Genomic DNA, 13,454 nt, shown 5'->3' on the forward strand with positions numbered 1-13,454 from the left:
GCTTGCTGCTCTTCCTTCCTTCCCGTCAGAGCAGCAGACGGAAATGAAACATGAAGACTTCTCGGAAGCTTTCCCTGCCTGTTGATCTCATGCGATCAGATAACCTTTGCGATGTGCACATCACCGACCGAAGAACATCCTTTCGAAACCCACCGTTCCATCCGCAATGCCTACTCGTAAAGTCACGATCATTGTTCCGACCGTGCCAAAAAACACTCCGAGACGAAGGTGTAATGTCCGTGTCCCACCCACATGTTTCGGTGCGAAAGGCTCTGCCTTCCGTCGATTCCGGCCCGTTCGGGCAGCTAGCGTTCTTACGCCCGCAGATGCCACATTGCTCTCTACAGTCACGCCGCGTAATCTAGCGTGGATGATTGCATGCAAAACCAAGTGGCAATGATCCTCCTACGGCTAATCAGTCCAATGAACCTGATTCCTCGCCCACCTATCCGCCACAAACCTTCTCTTATGATATAACAATCTCTGCTGCTTGTACCTCCTCACAAAGCTCGCTTCATCCACCAAGCCCTCCTCCGCGGTCCCACTGTCGTCCCTCGGATACGGCAGACCTTCGACAAAGGCGTTGGCCAACATTTCGGATCTGTCGTTCAACTTGCTCGCCGATTGGGTGAGGCTGAAATGCAGCGCCGAGGGGTTGAAGCGTTTCTGTGCTTCGTTGAGCTGCTGTTCTCGCGTCGCCCATTCGGACTCTAGCGATTTGGCTCGATCGAAGAGCTGCTGCGTTTCGGTGCGGAGCGATTCGAGCGGTGCCTGACGTTCGAGATTGCGTGCGGCTTTGGATTCGTTGGTCCGGAGGAGGTCGGCATGGGTGCGGTAGAGGGACTGTGTTTGTGGAAGCGAGTGGAAGAACGCTTCGAAGTAGGCTTGGTTGGGGGTAATGGGATCGGAAGGTGGCGTCTGCGGGTGAGAGGATGTGGATGCGGGATGGTCGTCGTAGGCGAGCGCTTCGAGATCTTGCCGCGAGAGCGAGGCGGTTTGTGGGAAGGCGGTGGTGAGACGCGTCTGCAGTGCTGATGGTGCTGGTGATCCTGACATGGCTGCAGGGTGGGTACCAACTCCTCTTGCTGGCTGTCAGACGGCTCGAGGAGTGATTTAGAGAGAATGGTGGTGGAGTGGTGCCTACATGGATTGGTTGTGCGACCGTGCGTTGTGGAGAAGCTGAATTAAATAGAGTGTTAGGTTTCAGACGGAAGCGAGGAGCCAGTCCGGGATCGGCAATAAGAACCGGCTGAATACGTCAAATTCAGCGGCCTTTGCTCGCCCTCGCCCATGAATCTCGCGGTCCAACTCACCGGCCACGACGACGACAACGACGGCGGCGGCTACCATTTCTACCCTCCCTTCTGTTGATAGCCGTTGTGCTTTGTCGCTCTGTCGCTCTGTTTTCCGCCTGGTCGTTGCGCTCTCAACCTTGTCTCTTCACCAATACCCATCTTCCACCAACGTCGGTCCGTTACAGTGTGATCTACAGAGTCATAGCGACAATCGTCTCTCGGACAAGCAAGGACGACGGCACACAAGCTTTGAAGGAGCATACTTGCACCTTGGAACCATCTTCGTTGTTGTACTGTAAAGGGTGCCCTGTCTCACAGCTTCTCCGACCATGAAGGTCAAAGAGGCGCTCTACAACATTCTCTTTGGCCCGGATCAGTCCTCTGCATCGTCATCATCTGAACCGTCCACAACCATCTCCATAGCAGCAGCATCGTTGGGCGTTCCGACAGAAGCGCTGTCCAAGCTTACCTCGCATTCGATCCACGCTCTGCAGAATCTGTCCGCCTACCGTCAGAGACCCGGATCGGAGCCATGTCCCCAATCCGTACCAGCGTATCGTCGAGCCGCTGTGCTGCTCGGCCTGTTTGGCGGACGCAACGGCGAGCTCTACGTGATCCTCTCTAAGCGTTCCTCACGGCTACGCTCTCACGGTGGAGACACAGCCATTCCTGGCGGTCGGTTCGAACCGACCGACAAAGATCTCGAACACACGGCACGTCGCGAAGCGTTTGAAGAGACAGGTCTTCCCATCGACCCCACCAAAGCAGTCAAGCTCTGCGAACTGCCCCCTTTCCTCTCGGCAAATGAACTGGTCGTGACTCCTTTCGTAGTATTCATCACAGACCACAACATTCAACCGCATCTCAATCCTCGCGAAGTCGACAGCCTCTTCTCCCTCCCACTCGTCTCGTTCCTCTACCACAACCCTCCACGAGACCTCCGTCGCTCCCTCCATCTCACGCCTACACCGGACCCAGAGGCACTCCGTCACATGCCAGCCAACGAAGTCTCCCCCATCTCGGACTGGCACACCTGTCGCGACATTCTTTGGCTCGGCGGTCACAGGATCCGAAGACACACGTTCTGGGACGAGAGGAATCCCATCAGAGGCCTGACCTCCGACATCCTGATTTTGGCTGCGAGGATCGCGTATGCCATGAAACCACAGTTCTGGTTGAAATGTGATGGGCAACCGAGTCAAGCTGATTTGATAGAGCTGGCGTTCAAGAGTCCTCTAGCGGTGAAGAAGTTCAGGGTCAAGCCGAGGATGCAGTTCTTGAGAGGACCGGAGTCCTTTAGTTTCAACAGGGCGGAGCGGACGGATGATGAGTTGGAACAGCCCCAGGACGAGAAGGACTTCCAATTGGCGCCACCGGCAGGGCCGGGTCAGGACGGTAAGCGAGAGGCAGAGGCGGTGGGTGGGATCACGAAGCCCAAGCTGTGAGCGGAAGGAGGAGGAGATGTATTTCTAGCTTTGTCACGGTGCATACACGCTTTCTAATCGTGATTGATGATGGTCTGGATTGCGGCGATTGAGACGCTGTGGAACTGAGAGATGGCCAGAAGTGTGTTTCAGCGCGAGATCAAAGCGAATCGAAGAAGATCCAGCTCGAGCGCCTCGACGTGCTCGAGACAGTCATGAGCATGCGTTCGTACCACAGCATCCGTATCATCCGCATGCACGTATCCTGCCACTTGCTTGAGTCTTCCCAGCAGCTCTGGTGGGAATAACAAGTTCTTTCCCTTCAAAGGTTCCCCACCTCTTTCAGTCGAACCGTCACTTGGAGCAGAGACGTTCGGCAGGACACCACCACCCGGCAACCGCAACGACGAGAGCTTCTCCACCACGCTTCCATCCTCTCCACTGTTCTCCAGCTGCATCCTTGACCCCCTCACCAACAGCGTGAGCAACAACATCGCCGCCCTCCGCAGATGTGCGACCTTCGCATCCGCATTCGTCGCACTATCCAACCTCCTCTGTTCCTCCTCCGCCTTCTTCTCCTTCTCCTCATCGTCCATGTCCTTCACCCTTTTGTTTGCAACATTGAGCTTCACCGCTCCCTCCTTTCCAACATCTGGTCTTCTCACCATCTCGATCACCACGATGTCGATGCACACCTGCGCAAGCTGCGATGCATACCCTTTCACCACCATCGTCCCCGGCACCGCTTCGATCATCGTACCCAGGATCGAGACGAACGACGATCTCAGCACGTTTGGCAGTGCTCTGTCCCTCAACCTCGTCAACAACGGTGGGACCACCGCATCGACGTGTGCAGCCATGGAATCGGCACATCGCTGGATCACCTGCAGCAAGGCTTCACCCACACGAAGACGCTTCTCCACCTCCCTCCCGCCCAAGCCTTGAGAAGCTAGCCCGTCGTCTCGCCCGATGTAGACCCCAACAAGACGCGAAATCGTCTGCCCACCCCCACTCGACGCGAGCGCAGCCAGACCTTGAACGGCGTTCAGGTAGAGATACGATTCTTCGTCCTGCACCGCGTGCAGGAATATGTCCAGGATGGCGGGGACGAGCGCTGGATCGACCCGGTCCACATGTTGGCCTCCGTTCTTGGTGTCGTCGGATACGAGGCGGCGCAGCAACACCAGCCCGTGCGCGCGAACGGGCAGGATGGGGTCTTGAAGCAGTTTGAGTGCTTCTTGGTACGTCTCTTGTGCTTGGGCGTAGGCAAGCGCTTTCGAAGAGGTTTCGCTGGATGCCGGCGAGGTGTTGGGTGTACGACCGCGTATGGAACTTCGACGAGCAAGGAGTACGAGTTTGGCTTCTTTTGCCAGGCTTCGAATTTCGGAGGAGCTGCTGTCGAGGTGATGCTCGATCTTGTCTTGGATGACCAGCAGCATCGGCTGCGTCTCGCTGGAGAGGGATGTGTCGGATTCGAGCAGCGAGAGAAGCAGACTGAGCGCGGTTGAGACGAGCTCTTCGTCGTCCCCTTCATCATCCTCCTTCGCATCGACGCTCTCGTTGTCGATTGCTTTGTTGTCCAACAGCACAGTCGGTGACTCGGCGGCAACGCTGAAGAGCGAAGTCACTGAAGACTTGGTGGTCGACGACTTGGCTGAGATGAAAGGTATATCGTCACCTGCAGCCTCTTCCGGCGCTGCTGATGCCTCGTCTTGCTGCGGCATCGCCTGCCGTTGGCTCGGCGACGAGAGCGAAAAGTCGATGAAAGCTAACGTTGCTGGCACATCGCCCTGCAGCAAATCCGAACCAAATGCGTCCAAAAGGTGCAGTATCAGCTGCAAATAAAGCACCGACTGGGTTCCCAGACTCGATACATGATCTTCTCCGCTCACACGAGCCTTGGTAGCCGACTTTTGCGCCATGTAAACGTTCAGAACCGCAGGTAACAGATCCCGAGCGAGGTCTTTTCGCTCTGCCGTCTTGAGTAACGTTGCCACCAGACGCGGATCAGGTCGCAATCCCAACTTGGCCGAGAGATCTGGCGCGATCTTTGTCAGATCCAGCTCGTCGTCCTTGCCTGTCTTGAGCTGGTCGGCGAGCGTAGCCAAACTGAGATCTTTGAGCAACGTCGAGAGATCTTGTCCCTCCTGGCTAGGATCTGTGCCAAATCGAATGGACATGCCATCGGGTTCACTGCTCCAGAAGAAGGACGATCCCTCATCGTTGGAGGCAGACTGCTCGCAACCGATGCCCTTTTCGGCTGACTTGATTGAGCGTAGCAGGGATGCAGCGCCGTGCTTGGCATCGACCAGACGAGCCCACGTCCTGAGAAAATTGGAAATCTCAGCCTTGAGCCTGTCCGTCTGACCCGCGGATTCAACAGATCTGACTTTGCCCTTTCCAACAGCTTGCTTCGGCACTTGAAGATGATCGTGCAACGTCAAAAGTTGGGGCAGGATAGGTTCGAAAAGCAACGTCAAGAACGTAGGAGATGGCTCCGAGAAGAGCAGGAAGCTCGAGAGAGTCGAAATGGCGCGATCGAGCTGCTGTGGCGACACTGCTACGATCGAATCCGCTTCTGCGTTTGCAGACGCGCCTACGGTGTAAGCCTCTCGTGCCGTCTCCATCGATGGGAAAAACTTTGAGTAGACCCTGTCATGCATGGCATCAGAGAACGATATAGGGTGTCGTTCTGAGATTCGAGTCAAGACAAAGCCGGCCGCTCGCATTTGCTCTTGAGGCGGTGGAGTGATGTTCGAAGATGCGCTGAGGTCTGGCGCGAGCACGTCGAGCAAGTTGGGCAGGATGATGGGCAGATACACCTCGGCCGGCAAACCCTGTGGTGGGGTCAGGAGCAGTCGTGCGCACTGCTCGAATCTTCTGAGCGAGTTGGTGCCTGGCGCGGCTGTGCCCGTCTCTTGGCTCTGTCCCTCGAGCTCGACAGCTGCTTCTGCTGCGTCGGCACCGCCGAAAGTGATGATGAAAAGCGAGCGAACGCCATCGGGTCGAAGAAGCTGAGCGCTGAGTAAACGTGACGAGGTAGCTTTGACGAAGGATGGTGCGCCCCGCTTGGCGTCCGAGTGAGCAATGACCGATGAGAGGGCTGACATGGCAGAGTGAGTGGAGAGGAACCTGAGAAGCTGCGTGGTTGCGGCGGCTGTACGCTTCTGGATCGCATCTTTGGTCGTTGCCGAGCTACTTTGAGTTGCTGCTGAGGCGTTGGAGGTCACACTCGGGCCGAAGCCAAGGCGGAGAAGGGATGAGAGATAGTCCACGATTCCGACGCGCAACATGACCGTGACTACATCTGTCGTAGTGTTCACGATTGCGATGGAAGAGGGCGGACTATGCGCCGCTACGATGACCGTCCACTTGCCTAGCACGCCATACAGATCGTTCCGCGCTGTATTGAACGCCTGTCTTGCCCTAGCTCGGTCTCGCGCTTCTGAATCCTCGTCGACCTCTTCGAAACGGTTGTGTGGAGTGAGCTTGGTCGAGCTATCCTTGCCCTGTGCCCTTGAAAAGCCCTTCGGAGAGAGGGAAAACAGTGTGTCATCGTACGCTCTGATCCGGGTCGAGAGAGCCCACTTGGAAGCCAGAGTTTGCAACGTAGTGATGAGCTTGACGTCTTTGACACCCAGCCCGACATCTTCCTTGGGTTGTACGCCTTGCTTTTTCAACGAAGTCGACAACCGATCATCCTGAACAGCGACACGAGAGTCGATGTCCGTCCTCTTCTCGATCAAGTACGAATGAATGAGCGATAAGAGGTGCAGAGCCAGATCACCTGTCGCCGTCTGCGGATCTGAATTTGTCTCGAAAGAAGAGAGGTCATCGGAGGCAGCAACAGCCTGCTTTAGTCGATCGGATAACGTGGCGTTGAGCGCAGCTTGGTTTTCCTCTTGATGTTGCGCTCCGAGCTTGATGGTCTTTGTGCTCTTCTGAATGCCCAGCTCGTCATCGAGAGCGCCTGTGAGAATGCGTGAGGCGTGCAGCGCCTGGTGCAAGCTCTGTCGATATGTGCTTTCCGAGCTGGACGCTGTGTCGGTCATGTTGGTGAAGCGCGCTTGCAGCACATTGTCTCGACTATAATCAGTAGGGTGCATGCAGCTAGTCCTACAGACGTCAAGAAGGTGGTGGTTGTGAAACAGTTTGATGTGCCAAGGAGCGCCGGAACACAAACGAGTCTTTCGACGTTTCGGTGTGTTCTGAAATCTTCCTGTCGCAGACAGACCCTGACCCAGCCTCGCTCGCAGAAATGGCCGAAAACGTCGAGAAAAAGTTGGGCAGCAGCACGCGACGAAGCCGTCGGAGTGGAGGCTGCGAGTTGAAAAACGCGGTACAGCAGCTGGCGACAGCTGAGCCTCCATCACGCTGCATAGCCGGCGTCCTCTCGAGAGCAAGTCGACGATGACGGATTGCCATCGAAGCATAGGGCATTGGCAGCGGAAGAGCCCCTCTCGACAGACTACTGTTCAGCATGTACCTTTGGCTTGACGACGTCTGTATTGTCGGAAGCCGGGGAAGTAGCTGCAGCAGTTTCGAGTTCAGGGGGCAGGAAGTGACCTGTCATTTCTTTGGTGACATGCAACAGCGAAATTGTGCTGGATCATGGAGCCGGCTGGTGCTGTCGTGGGCAGGTTCAGGAGCGCTCGCCGAAGACCCTGTGCAGGATGACAGGGCTCTACAGTGATTGGCAACATCTAGCGCGGCCAAGTTCTGACTACGTCCTGGCCGTATCGTCTGTCGCCGGAAGATAGTTGCAAGCCGATTCTGATTAGAGACTGAGCCGCAGACGAAAGCCTTACCCCGCTTTCTCGGTTACGTTCGACGAGCACGCAGCTGCCTTCCATCCACCTTACTGACTTGATGGTCGTCCCTTCCAACCTCTCGACACCTTTCGCGTCGCACATTCGAGCAGCTACAGAGGATGGTGTCAACAAGATCATCCATGAGGCGACACAGCGCGTCTGCTCCAGCCCGAGCGTCAACATCAAAGTCGAATGATGCCCAATCGCTTACACATCAGCCGGGAAGGACTCGACAGGGTAAGCGCAGGCAATCGTCATCGGACCAACACGATATCACCAAACGAGACGGAACTTCCGATGCTCATCCCAGTCGTCACTCAACTCACAGCATCGGCAGCGGCAGAGCCGACCTGACTTGGCAGCAGCGCGAGCTACTGCATCAGCAGAGATCGAAATCGAGGTCAAGACAGAACAGCAAGGCAGCATTATCCTCATCAAATCTACCTACTCTACGCGTCACCAGCGATTGTCAAATCGTCCTAGCTGCCGAGTCGGAAGCCCCGGAAATGTCTCACGAGAGGAATCGAGTGCCGCTCAACCAACGCTCGCTGCAACGTCCTCGATCGGATCAGCCTGATCCGTCAAAGGCCAAAAGACATCGAACCTCCGGTCGTCTGAATACCTTGCGATCCACATCGGCCACCCCGGAAGCGTACGCTGAACCAAGCTGCTTCCGAGCACCTGTTCCTCAAGCTCTTCCGATGCCATTTTTTTCCAAGTCGACCAAGAGTGTCGCTGTAGCATGAGCGCAGAAATCGATCCAAGCTGTCACGTTGCAATCAATGTCGCCATCTGGCATCTGTATCCTCCTGGAGTTCCTCTTGCGTCGGGGTCATTCGTCACACAGTCATATTGTCTCTGGGAATCAAGTATGCATGAGCCGAGTCGTAAATAGGTGTGATGTACAGTGTCGATGCCGAAAGGCTCCTTGTATCGTGTGTAGGGTGATTCGATCAAGCTATCGCAATCCGACGGGTTCAGAAAGCAAGCTGATTTTGGCCGCGCGGTCTGAAAGGAGACCTGACGCATCGACGTCGAGTGATTGTATGTATGTGTAAGTCATTCTTCTTTCCTCCGCTCCGTTTCTTCAGAGGTTGGAGAGAACGGCCTGGGTGAACTCGTGGGTCTTGGACTTGCCGCCCATGTCGGCGGTTCGCACCTTGCCGTCCTGGATGACCTTGTACACCGACTCGGCGATCTGGTTGGCCTGTGTGTCGAGGCCGAGGTGGCGAAGCATCATGGTGGCACTGAGGATCATGGCGGCAGGGTTCGCAGCGTTGGTGCCCATGATGTCCTTGGCAACGTGACGGCAACCGGGCTCGTACAGGGCGAACTCACGGCCAATGTTGCAGCCGGGCACGGTACCGGGACCACCGACGAGGGCGGCGCCAATGTTGGAGACGATGTTGCCGTACAAGTTGGGCATGACCATGACGTCGAACTGCTGAGGACGCGAGACGAGCTGCATGGAGGTGTTGTCGACAATCATGTCGTTCGAGTCGATACCGCTCGACTTGTACTCCTCGGCGACACGACGGAAGGTGTTGAGGAAGAGACCGTCACCAAGCTTCATGATGTTGGCCTTGTGGACGCAGGTGACCTTCTTGCGGCCGTTCTTGAGCGCAAAATCGAAGGCGAAGCGCGAGATGCGCTCGGCCTTGGCACGCGTCGACACCTTGAGCGACTCGACGACACCAGGGTAGGAAGAGTGCTCGAGACCCGAGTATTCACCCTCGGTGTTCTCACGGATGATGGCAAAGTCGACATCCTTGTGACGGGTGGGGTAACCGGGCAGCGACTTGCAGATGACGAGCGAGGCGTAGATGTCGAGCTGCTGGCGCATGGCGACGTTCCACGAGTTGTGCGAGCCGGTCTCGATGGGGGTGAAGAGGATGCCCTTCAAACCGACCTTGTTGCGCTTGAGCGACTCCATGGCCTCCTTGAAGAGCGACTCGGAGCCGTGGGTCTCGCCGGAAACGTTGAACTGCTCCCACTCGACGGGCACGTTCATCACCTCGAAGATCTCCTTGACCGAGTCGGTGATCTCGACACCGACACCATCACCAGGAATCAAAGTGACGGTGTAGACACCGCCGTACTTGGTGGGACCTTTCGAGATCTTGGGAGTACCGGCGGCGAGCGTGGTGGCGGGTCGGAGCACCTGGGGCACGTTGGGGAGGACGAGACCCGACTTGGTGGCCTGCTTGAGCGCAGGTGCAGCAGCACGGTTAAGCTGTCGGAGAGCGTTCATGTTGGCGGAAACGACGTTGCTGCGTGCAATGGGAGGGCGAGGACAACGACGGTAGGGAGCGGATGAGCAGGTGAGAAGAAGGAGAAAGAGGTTCAAGGTGGAGAAGCGAAAGCAAACTTCGATGAGATGGAACGGAGCAACCAAGACGAGCAAGCAGCTGGATCGCAAAGCGCCTCGCGAATCTTTACTCACACGGAAAAAAAGGAAGAAGTTGGCTGGCTGGCTCGCGACACGGGCCCGAGCCTGGGCAGGACAAAATATTGATACGTAGTCGAAATTCAACGCAGGCTAGATAGACAGAGAAAAGCCGGGAAATCAAAAAGAATTCTTTTTCTAAAATTCGAGCATAAGTTTCAAGTTTCAGTGTCGATGTCATCTCGTTGGTACACTGTACCTAGGACCTGCCGCTGTTTTTCGCGAGGTTCTTCTCAATCTGCGTCAGTCTAGTGTGGACTTGAGGTTTCATTTTGATTTTTTCTGATTTTTTTTTTCGTCTGTGCGACCTGGAGCCCCCTCTGCGTTTTATCTGCACGAACAAGGCATTCGTTCAAAGTCCGCTCGTCACCTTTAGCCAAGAGACGTCGCTCTGAACGGTATTCGAAGGTTGCTTGAAGGCTTCGTGGTACCAGCGAGGAGTATAGACGTACAATACTACCGTGAGCAGCCAAATGATGCTTTGACTGGTTCAAGAAATCAGTTGACCGGTGACAGGACCGCCAATGTAGCAAAGAACAAAGGGCAGCGCGAAACCATCGGAGAAATCCGTGTCTGTTGCTTCTGTGCCAGGCCAAGAGGACGAAGCGGAACTTGGTGGAGCAAGCCAGCCAGGGTCTCTCTGTCCAGCGACCAATGGAAGCAGGCGCGGTATTGACCGGCGTTGAACAAGATGGCCGCCCGCCCACCCTGCCCTCGCTCGCCCACTTCGGCCCTTCCGTTGCCCCCTTTTGAGGATGCATAAACGCCATCTGCCATCTGATATGGCCGTCCAGTCTCCCGTCAGCTCCGTGCCGATGCACCAGCAATTCTCGAGCCGAGCGCCGAGAGTAAGTCTCGATACAGTTGTACCAACGCTTGACCTCGATTGTCACGCTCCATATGACGAACGATGCTACCAAGGCGCCAGCCAACACGCTGGCTGCATAGACTGCATCGGCGAAATTGCACCGGCCGCTCGTTCACACTGGTTTCGAGATTCAAGCTCTGCACGATGAAAAAAGCACTTGCAACTTTTGCTAGCGTGCTTCGACCCAGCTGTTCGGCTACGACGGAGTTCACGGCGGCTCGCGTGGTTACAGGGTCAAGATCAACCAAGGTCGCAGTCTAGGTTGATCTTGCCGTCCCTAGATCTTCGGGACACACTCGAGACTCCGGCGTACGTCGGCCGCCCTATGACGAGTCTGCAGTGTGAGCTGCTGCACGTCGAAGGCGGCGTGTACCCGTGTCGCAAAGTGCAGAAGCGGTCACTAGCATATTATGCGTTGTATGCGAAACAGGACCAAGCTCGCTCGACGACGGAAATCGCCGTCCGGCTTGACCCGTGAGCACCAGGAAACTTCTCACTTGGCGGATAATGTCTAGACCCTTGACTCTTGAGATGCACCGTGCACGATGCAGGAAGAAACAAACACAAATACCCAAAAACAAGGAGTTTCGAATTTGCTGAGGCTTGGTTTCGGTCCATCTGGCTGCGTCTCACCGAAGGCCGACAGAGCCGCGAGAATATCAGATATCAGTGGATGTAGAATTTGATTTACACGTCTCTGTGCGATGCCCGCTTCGATTGTGCCATCCCGACGCTGTCCTTATACTCGATCAAAGTTCGTGCAGAGCGTATCGAGCGCCTCGAAGTATCTTGCAGACTCTTTACTCTGCGGCAAGATAGCATCACCGAGCAAGAGAGCCGCTTTGGTCTGCGACGAGAAGGCCCACATCACAAATGACGTTTTCCTCAAAAGGAAAAAAGTCGCTGGGCCCATGGGAAATAATGTGTCATTGGTACCAGGCAATGGCCGAAATCAATAATATTATAATTTCTTGAATTCTTAGGTTGACGCAGCACAATCCTGTGTGCCGCCAGAGAAGATAAGGGCAACTTCCGATGAAAAGAAAGGGAAAAAGGGGAAAGGAAAGAGTCGAGGAAAGGCCTGATTTATTTTGACCCGAATCGCACCGCAGGAAATTCGATGCTCTTATTTTCTTCGTCTCGCGTCGACGCTAGCTTGCTGCTCGTGTCTGTACGATCCACCGACAGCAAATTCTTCTTCCTCGCAATCGTCTCCACACGATCACGTTTTTCTTCTACCGTCACCTTTGAGGAGCTCTTCATCGCCGCAACTACCGATCCCTATCGTCGTACACAGAGCTCACGCCGTCGCTGGTCTCGACATATCGCCCTACTTCCACCACCACACATACAACCATGTTCGCGGCTCCTGCTTTCCGATCGGCCAGCTCATCGCTGGCCAAGCGTCCCATGCTGGCCTCCTCGGCGCTCAAGCTCAACAAGATGTCGGTGCGTGGTCTCGCTATGCCCGTCACCAACGCTCCCACCTCGGCTTACACCAAGGAGAAGGGTTCGGACGGCAAGTACACCGTTACCATGATTCCCGGTGACGGTATCGGTCCCGAGGTCTCGAACGCCGTCAAGGAGATCTACGATGCCGCCAACGTGCCCATCAAGTGGGAGGAGGTTTCGGTGGCTCCTTTCATCAAGGATGGCAAGCAGACCATCCCCGAGGAGTCGATTGTCTCGATCAAGAAGAACACCGTCGCTCTCAAGGGTCCTCTCGCTACGCCTATCGGTAAGGGTCACGTTTCGCTCAACTTGACGCTTCGACGAACCTTCCACCTCTTCGCCAACGTCCGACCATGCAAGTCGATCGAGGGCTTCAAGACCGCCTACGACAACGTCGACACTGTACTCATCCGTGAAAACACCGAGGGCGAGTACTCGGGTATCGAGCACGAGGTCGTTGACGGCGTTGTCCAGTCGATCAAGCTCATCACCTACGAGGCTTCGGAGCGTGTCGCCCGCTACGCTTTCCACCACGCCGAGCAGAACGGCCGCAACAAGGTGACTGCCGTCCACAAGGCTCCCATCATGCGCATGTCGGACGGCATGTTCCTGCACGCTTGCCGACAGGTGGCCAAGGAGTACCCGCACATTGCCTACGACGAGGACCTGCTCGACCGAGCCTGCCTCCGCATCGTTCAGGACCCCGCACCGTACGCCGACCGCGTCATGGTGATGCCCAACTTGTACGGTGATATTCTCTCGGACATGTGCGCCGGTCTCATCGGTGGTCTCGGCCTCACCCCCTCTGGTAACATTGGCAAGGACGCTTCGATCTTCGAGGCTGTACACGGCTCTGCTCCCGACATTGCTGGCCAGGACAAGGCCAACCCCACTGCGCTGCTGCTCTCCTCGATCATGATGTTGCGACACATGAGCCTCTTTGACAAGGCCGACCAGATCGAGAACGCCATCTTCAAGACCATCGCTGCTGGCGAGCGAACCGGTGATCTCGGTGGCAAGCTCGGAACCCGTGCTTTCACCGACAAGATCATCTCGCGCTTGTAAGGCAAAAGTCTGCATTGACTAGAAACCCCAAAAAGCGTCTAGGGAAGAGACATGGAGGAAGTCAAGCCAACTCACCAGGCCCGACTGTCGTGC

General features: G+C 55.9%; 7 protein-coding genes across 7 annotated transcripts; 3 read left to right on the forward strand and 4 right to left on the reverse strand.

Annotated features, from left to right (window-relative positions):
- Nucleotides 1–120: 120 nt before the first annotated feature.
- PHSY_004495 (hypothetical protein) lies at nt 121–1,056 on the reverse strand (the record flags this gene model as incomplete). Its single annotated transcript, XM_012335108.1, has 2 exons — nt 121–361; nt 461–1,056. The coding sequence occupies 2 exons, from the start codon at nt 1,054–1,056 to the stop codon at nt 121–123; spliced, it is 837 nt and encodes a 278-aa protein (XP_012190498.1).
- A 568-nt stretch (nt 1,057–1,624) lies between these two features.
- On the forward strand, nt 1,625–2,740 carry PHSY_004496 (hypothetical protein; the record flags this gene model as incomplete). Its single annotated transcript, XM_012335109.1, has 1 exon — nt 1,625–2,740. The coding sequence occupies one exon, from the start codon at nt 1,625–1,627 to the stop codon at nt 2,738–2,740; it is 1,116 nt and encodes a 371-aa protein (XP_012190499.1).
- A 128-nt stretch (nt 2,741–2,868) lies between these two features.
- Nucleotides 2,869–6,771, reverse strand: PHSY_004497 (protein required for cell viability; the record flags this gene model as incomplete). The annotated part of the gene is made up of 1 exon (XM_012335110.1): nt 2,869–6,771. One exon carries the CDS (start codon nt 6,769–6,771, stop codon nt 2,869–2,871), a length of 3,903 nt encoding a protein of 1,300 aa, XP_012190500.1.
- Nucleotides 6,772–6,844: 73 nt separating this feature from the next.
- Nucleotides 6,845–7,201, reverse strand: PHSY_004498 (hypothetical protein; the record flags this gene model as incomplete). The annotated part of the gene is made up of 1 exon (XM_012335111.1): nt 6,845–7,201. The coding sequence occupies one exon, from the start codon at nt 7,199–7,201 to the stop codon at nt 6,845–6,847; it is 357 nt and encodes a 118-aa protein (XP_012190501.1).
- Nucleotides 7,202–7,649: 448 nt separating this feature from the next.
- On the forward strand, nt 7,650–8,276 carry PHSY_004499 (hypothetical protein; the record flags this gene model as incomplete). The annotated part of the gene is made up of 1 exon (XM_012335112.1): nt 7,650–8,276. One exon carries the CDS (start codon nt 7,650–7,652, stop codon nt 8,274–8,276), a length of 627 nt encoding a protein of 208 aa, XP_012190502.1.
- Nucleotides 8,277–8,617: 341 nt separating this feature from the next.
- On the reverse strand, nt 8,618–12,107 carry PHSY_004500 (isocitrate dehydrogenase; the record flags this gene model as incomplete). Its single annotated transcript, XM_012335113.1, has 3 exons — nt 8,618–10,069; nt 11,781–11,873; nt 11,952–12,107. 3 exons carry the CDS (start codon nt 12,105–12,107, stop codon nt 8,618–8,620), a joined length of 1,701 nt encoding a protein of 566 aa, XP_012190503.1.
- A 147-nt stretch (nt 12,108–12,254) lies between these two features.
- Nucleotides 12,255–13,361, forward strand: PHSY_004501 (isocitrate dehydrogenase; the record flags this gene model as incomplete). The annotated part of the gene is made up of 1 exon (XM_012335114.1): nt 12,255–13,361. One exon carries the CDS (start codon nt 12,255–12,257, stop codon nt 13,359–13,361), a length of 1,107 nt encoding a protein of 368 aa, XP_012190504.1.
- Nucleotides 13,362–13,454: the final 93 nt, after the last annotated feature.

This window comes from Pseudozyma hubeiensis (genome assembly GCF_000403515.1).
Source record: "Pseudozyma hubeiensis SY62 DNA, scaffold: PHS45, whole genome shotgun sequence".
In the NCBI taxonomy this organism is placed as follows: domain Eukaryota; kingdom Fungi; phylum Basidiomycota; class Ustilaginomycetes; order Ustilaginales; family Ustilaginaceae; genus Pseudozyma; species Pseudozyma hubeiensis.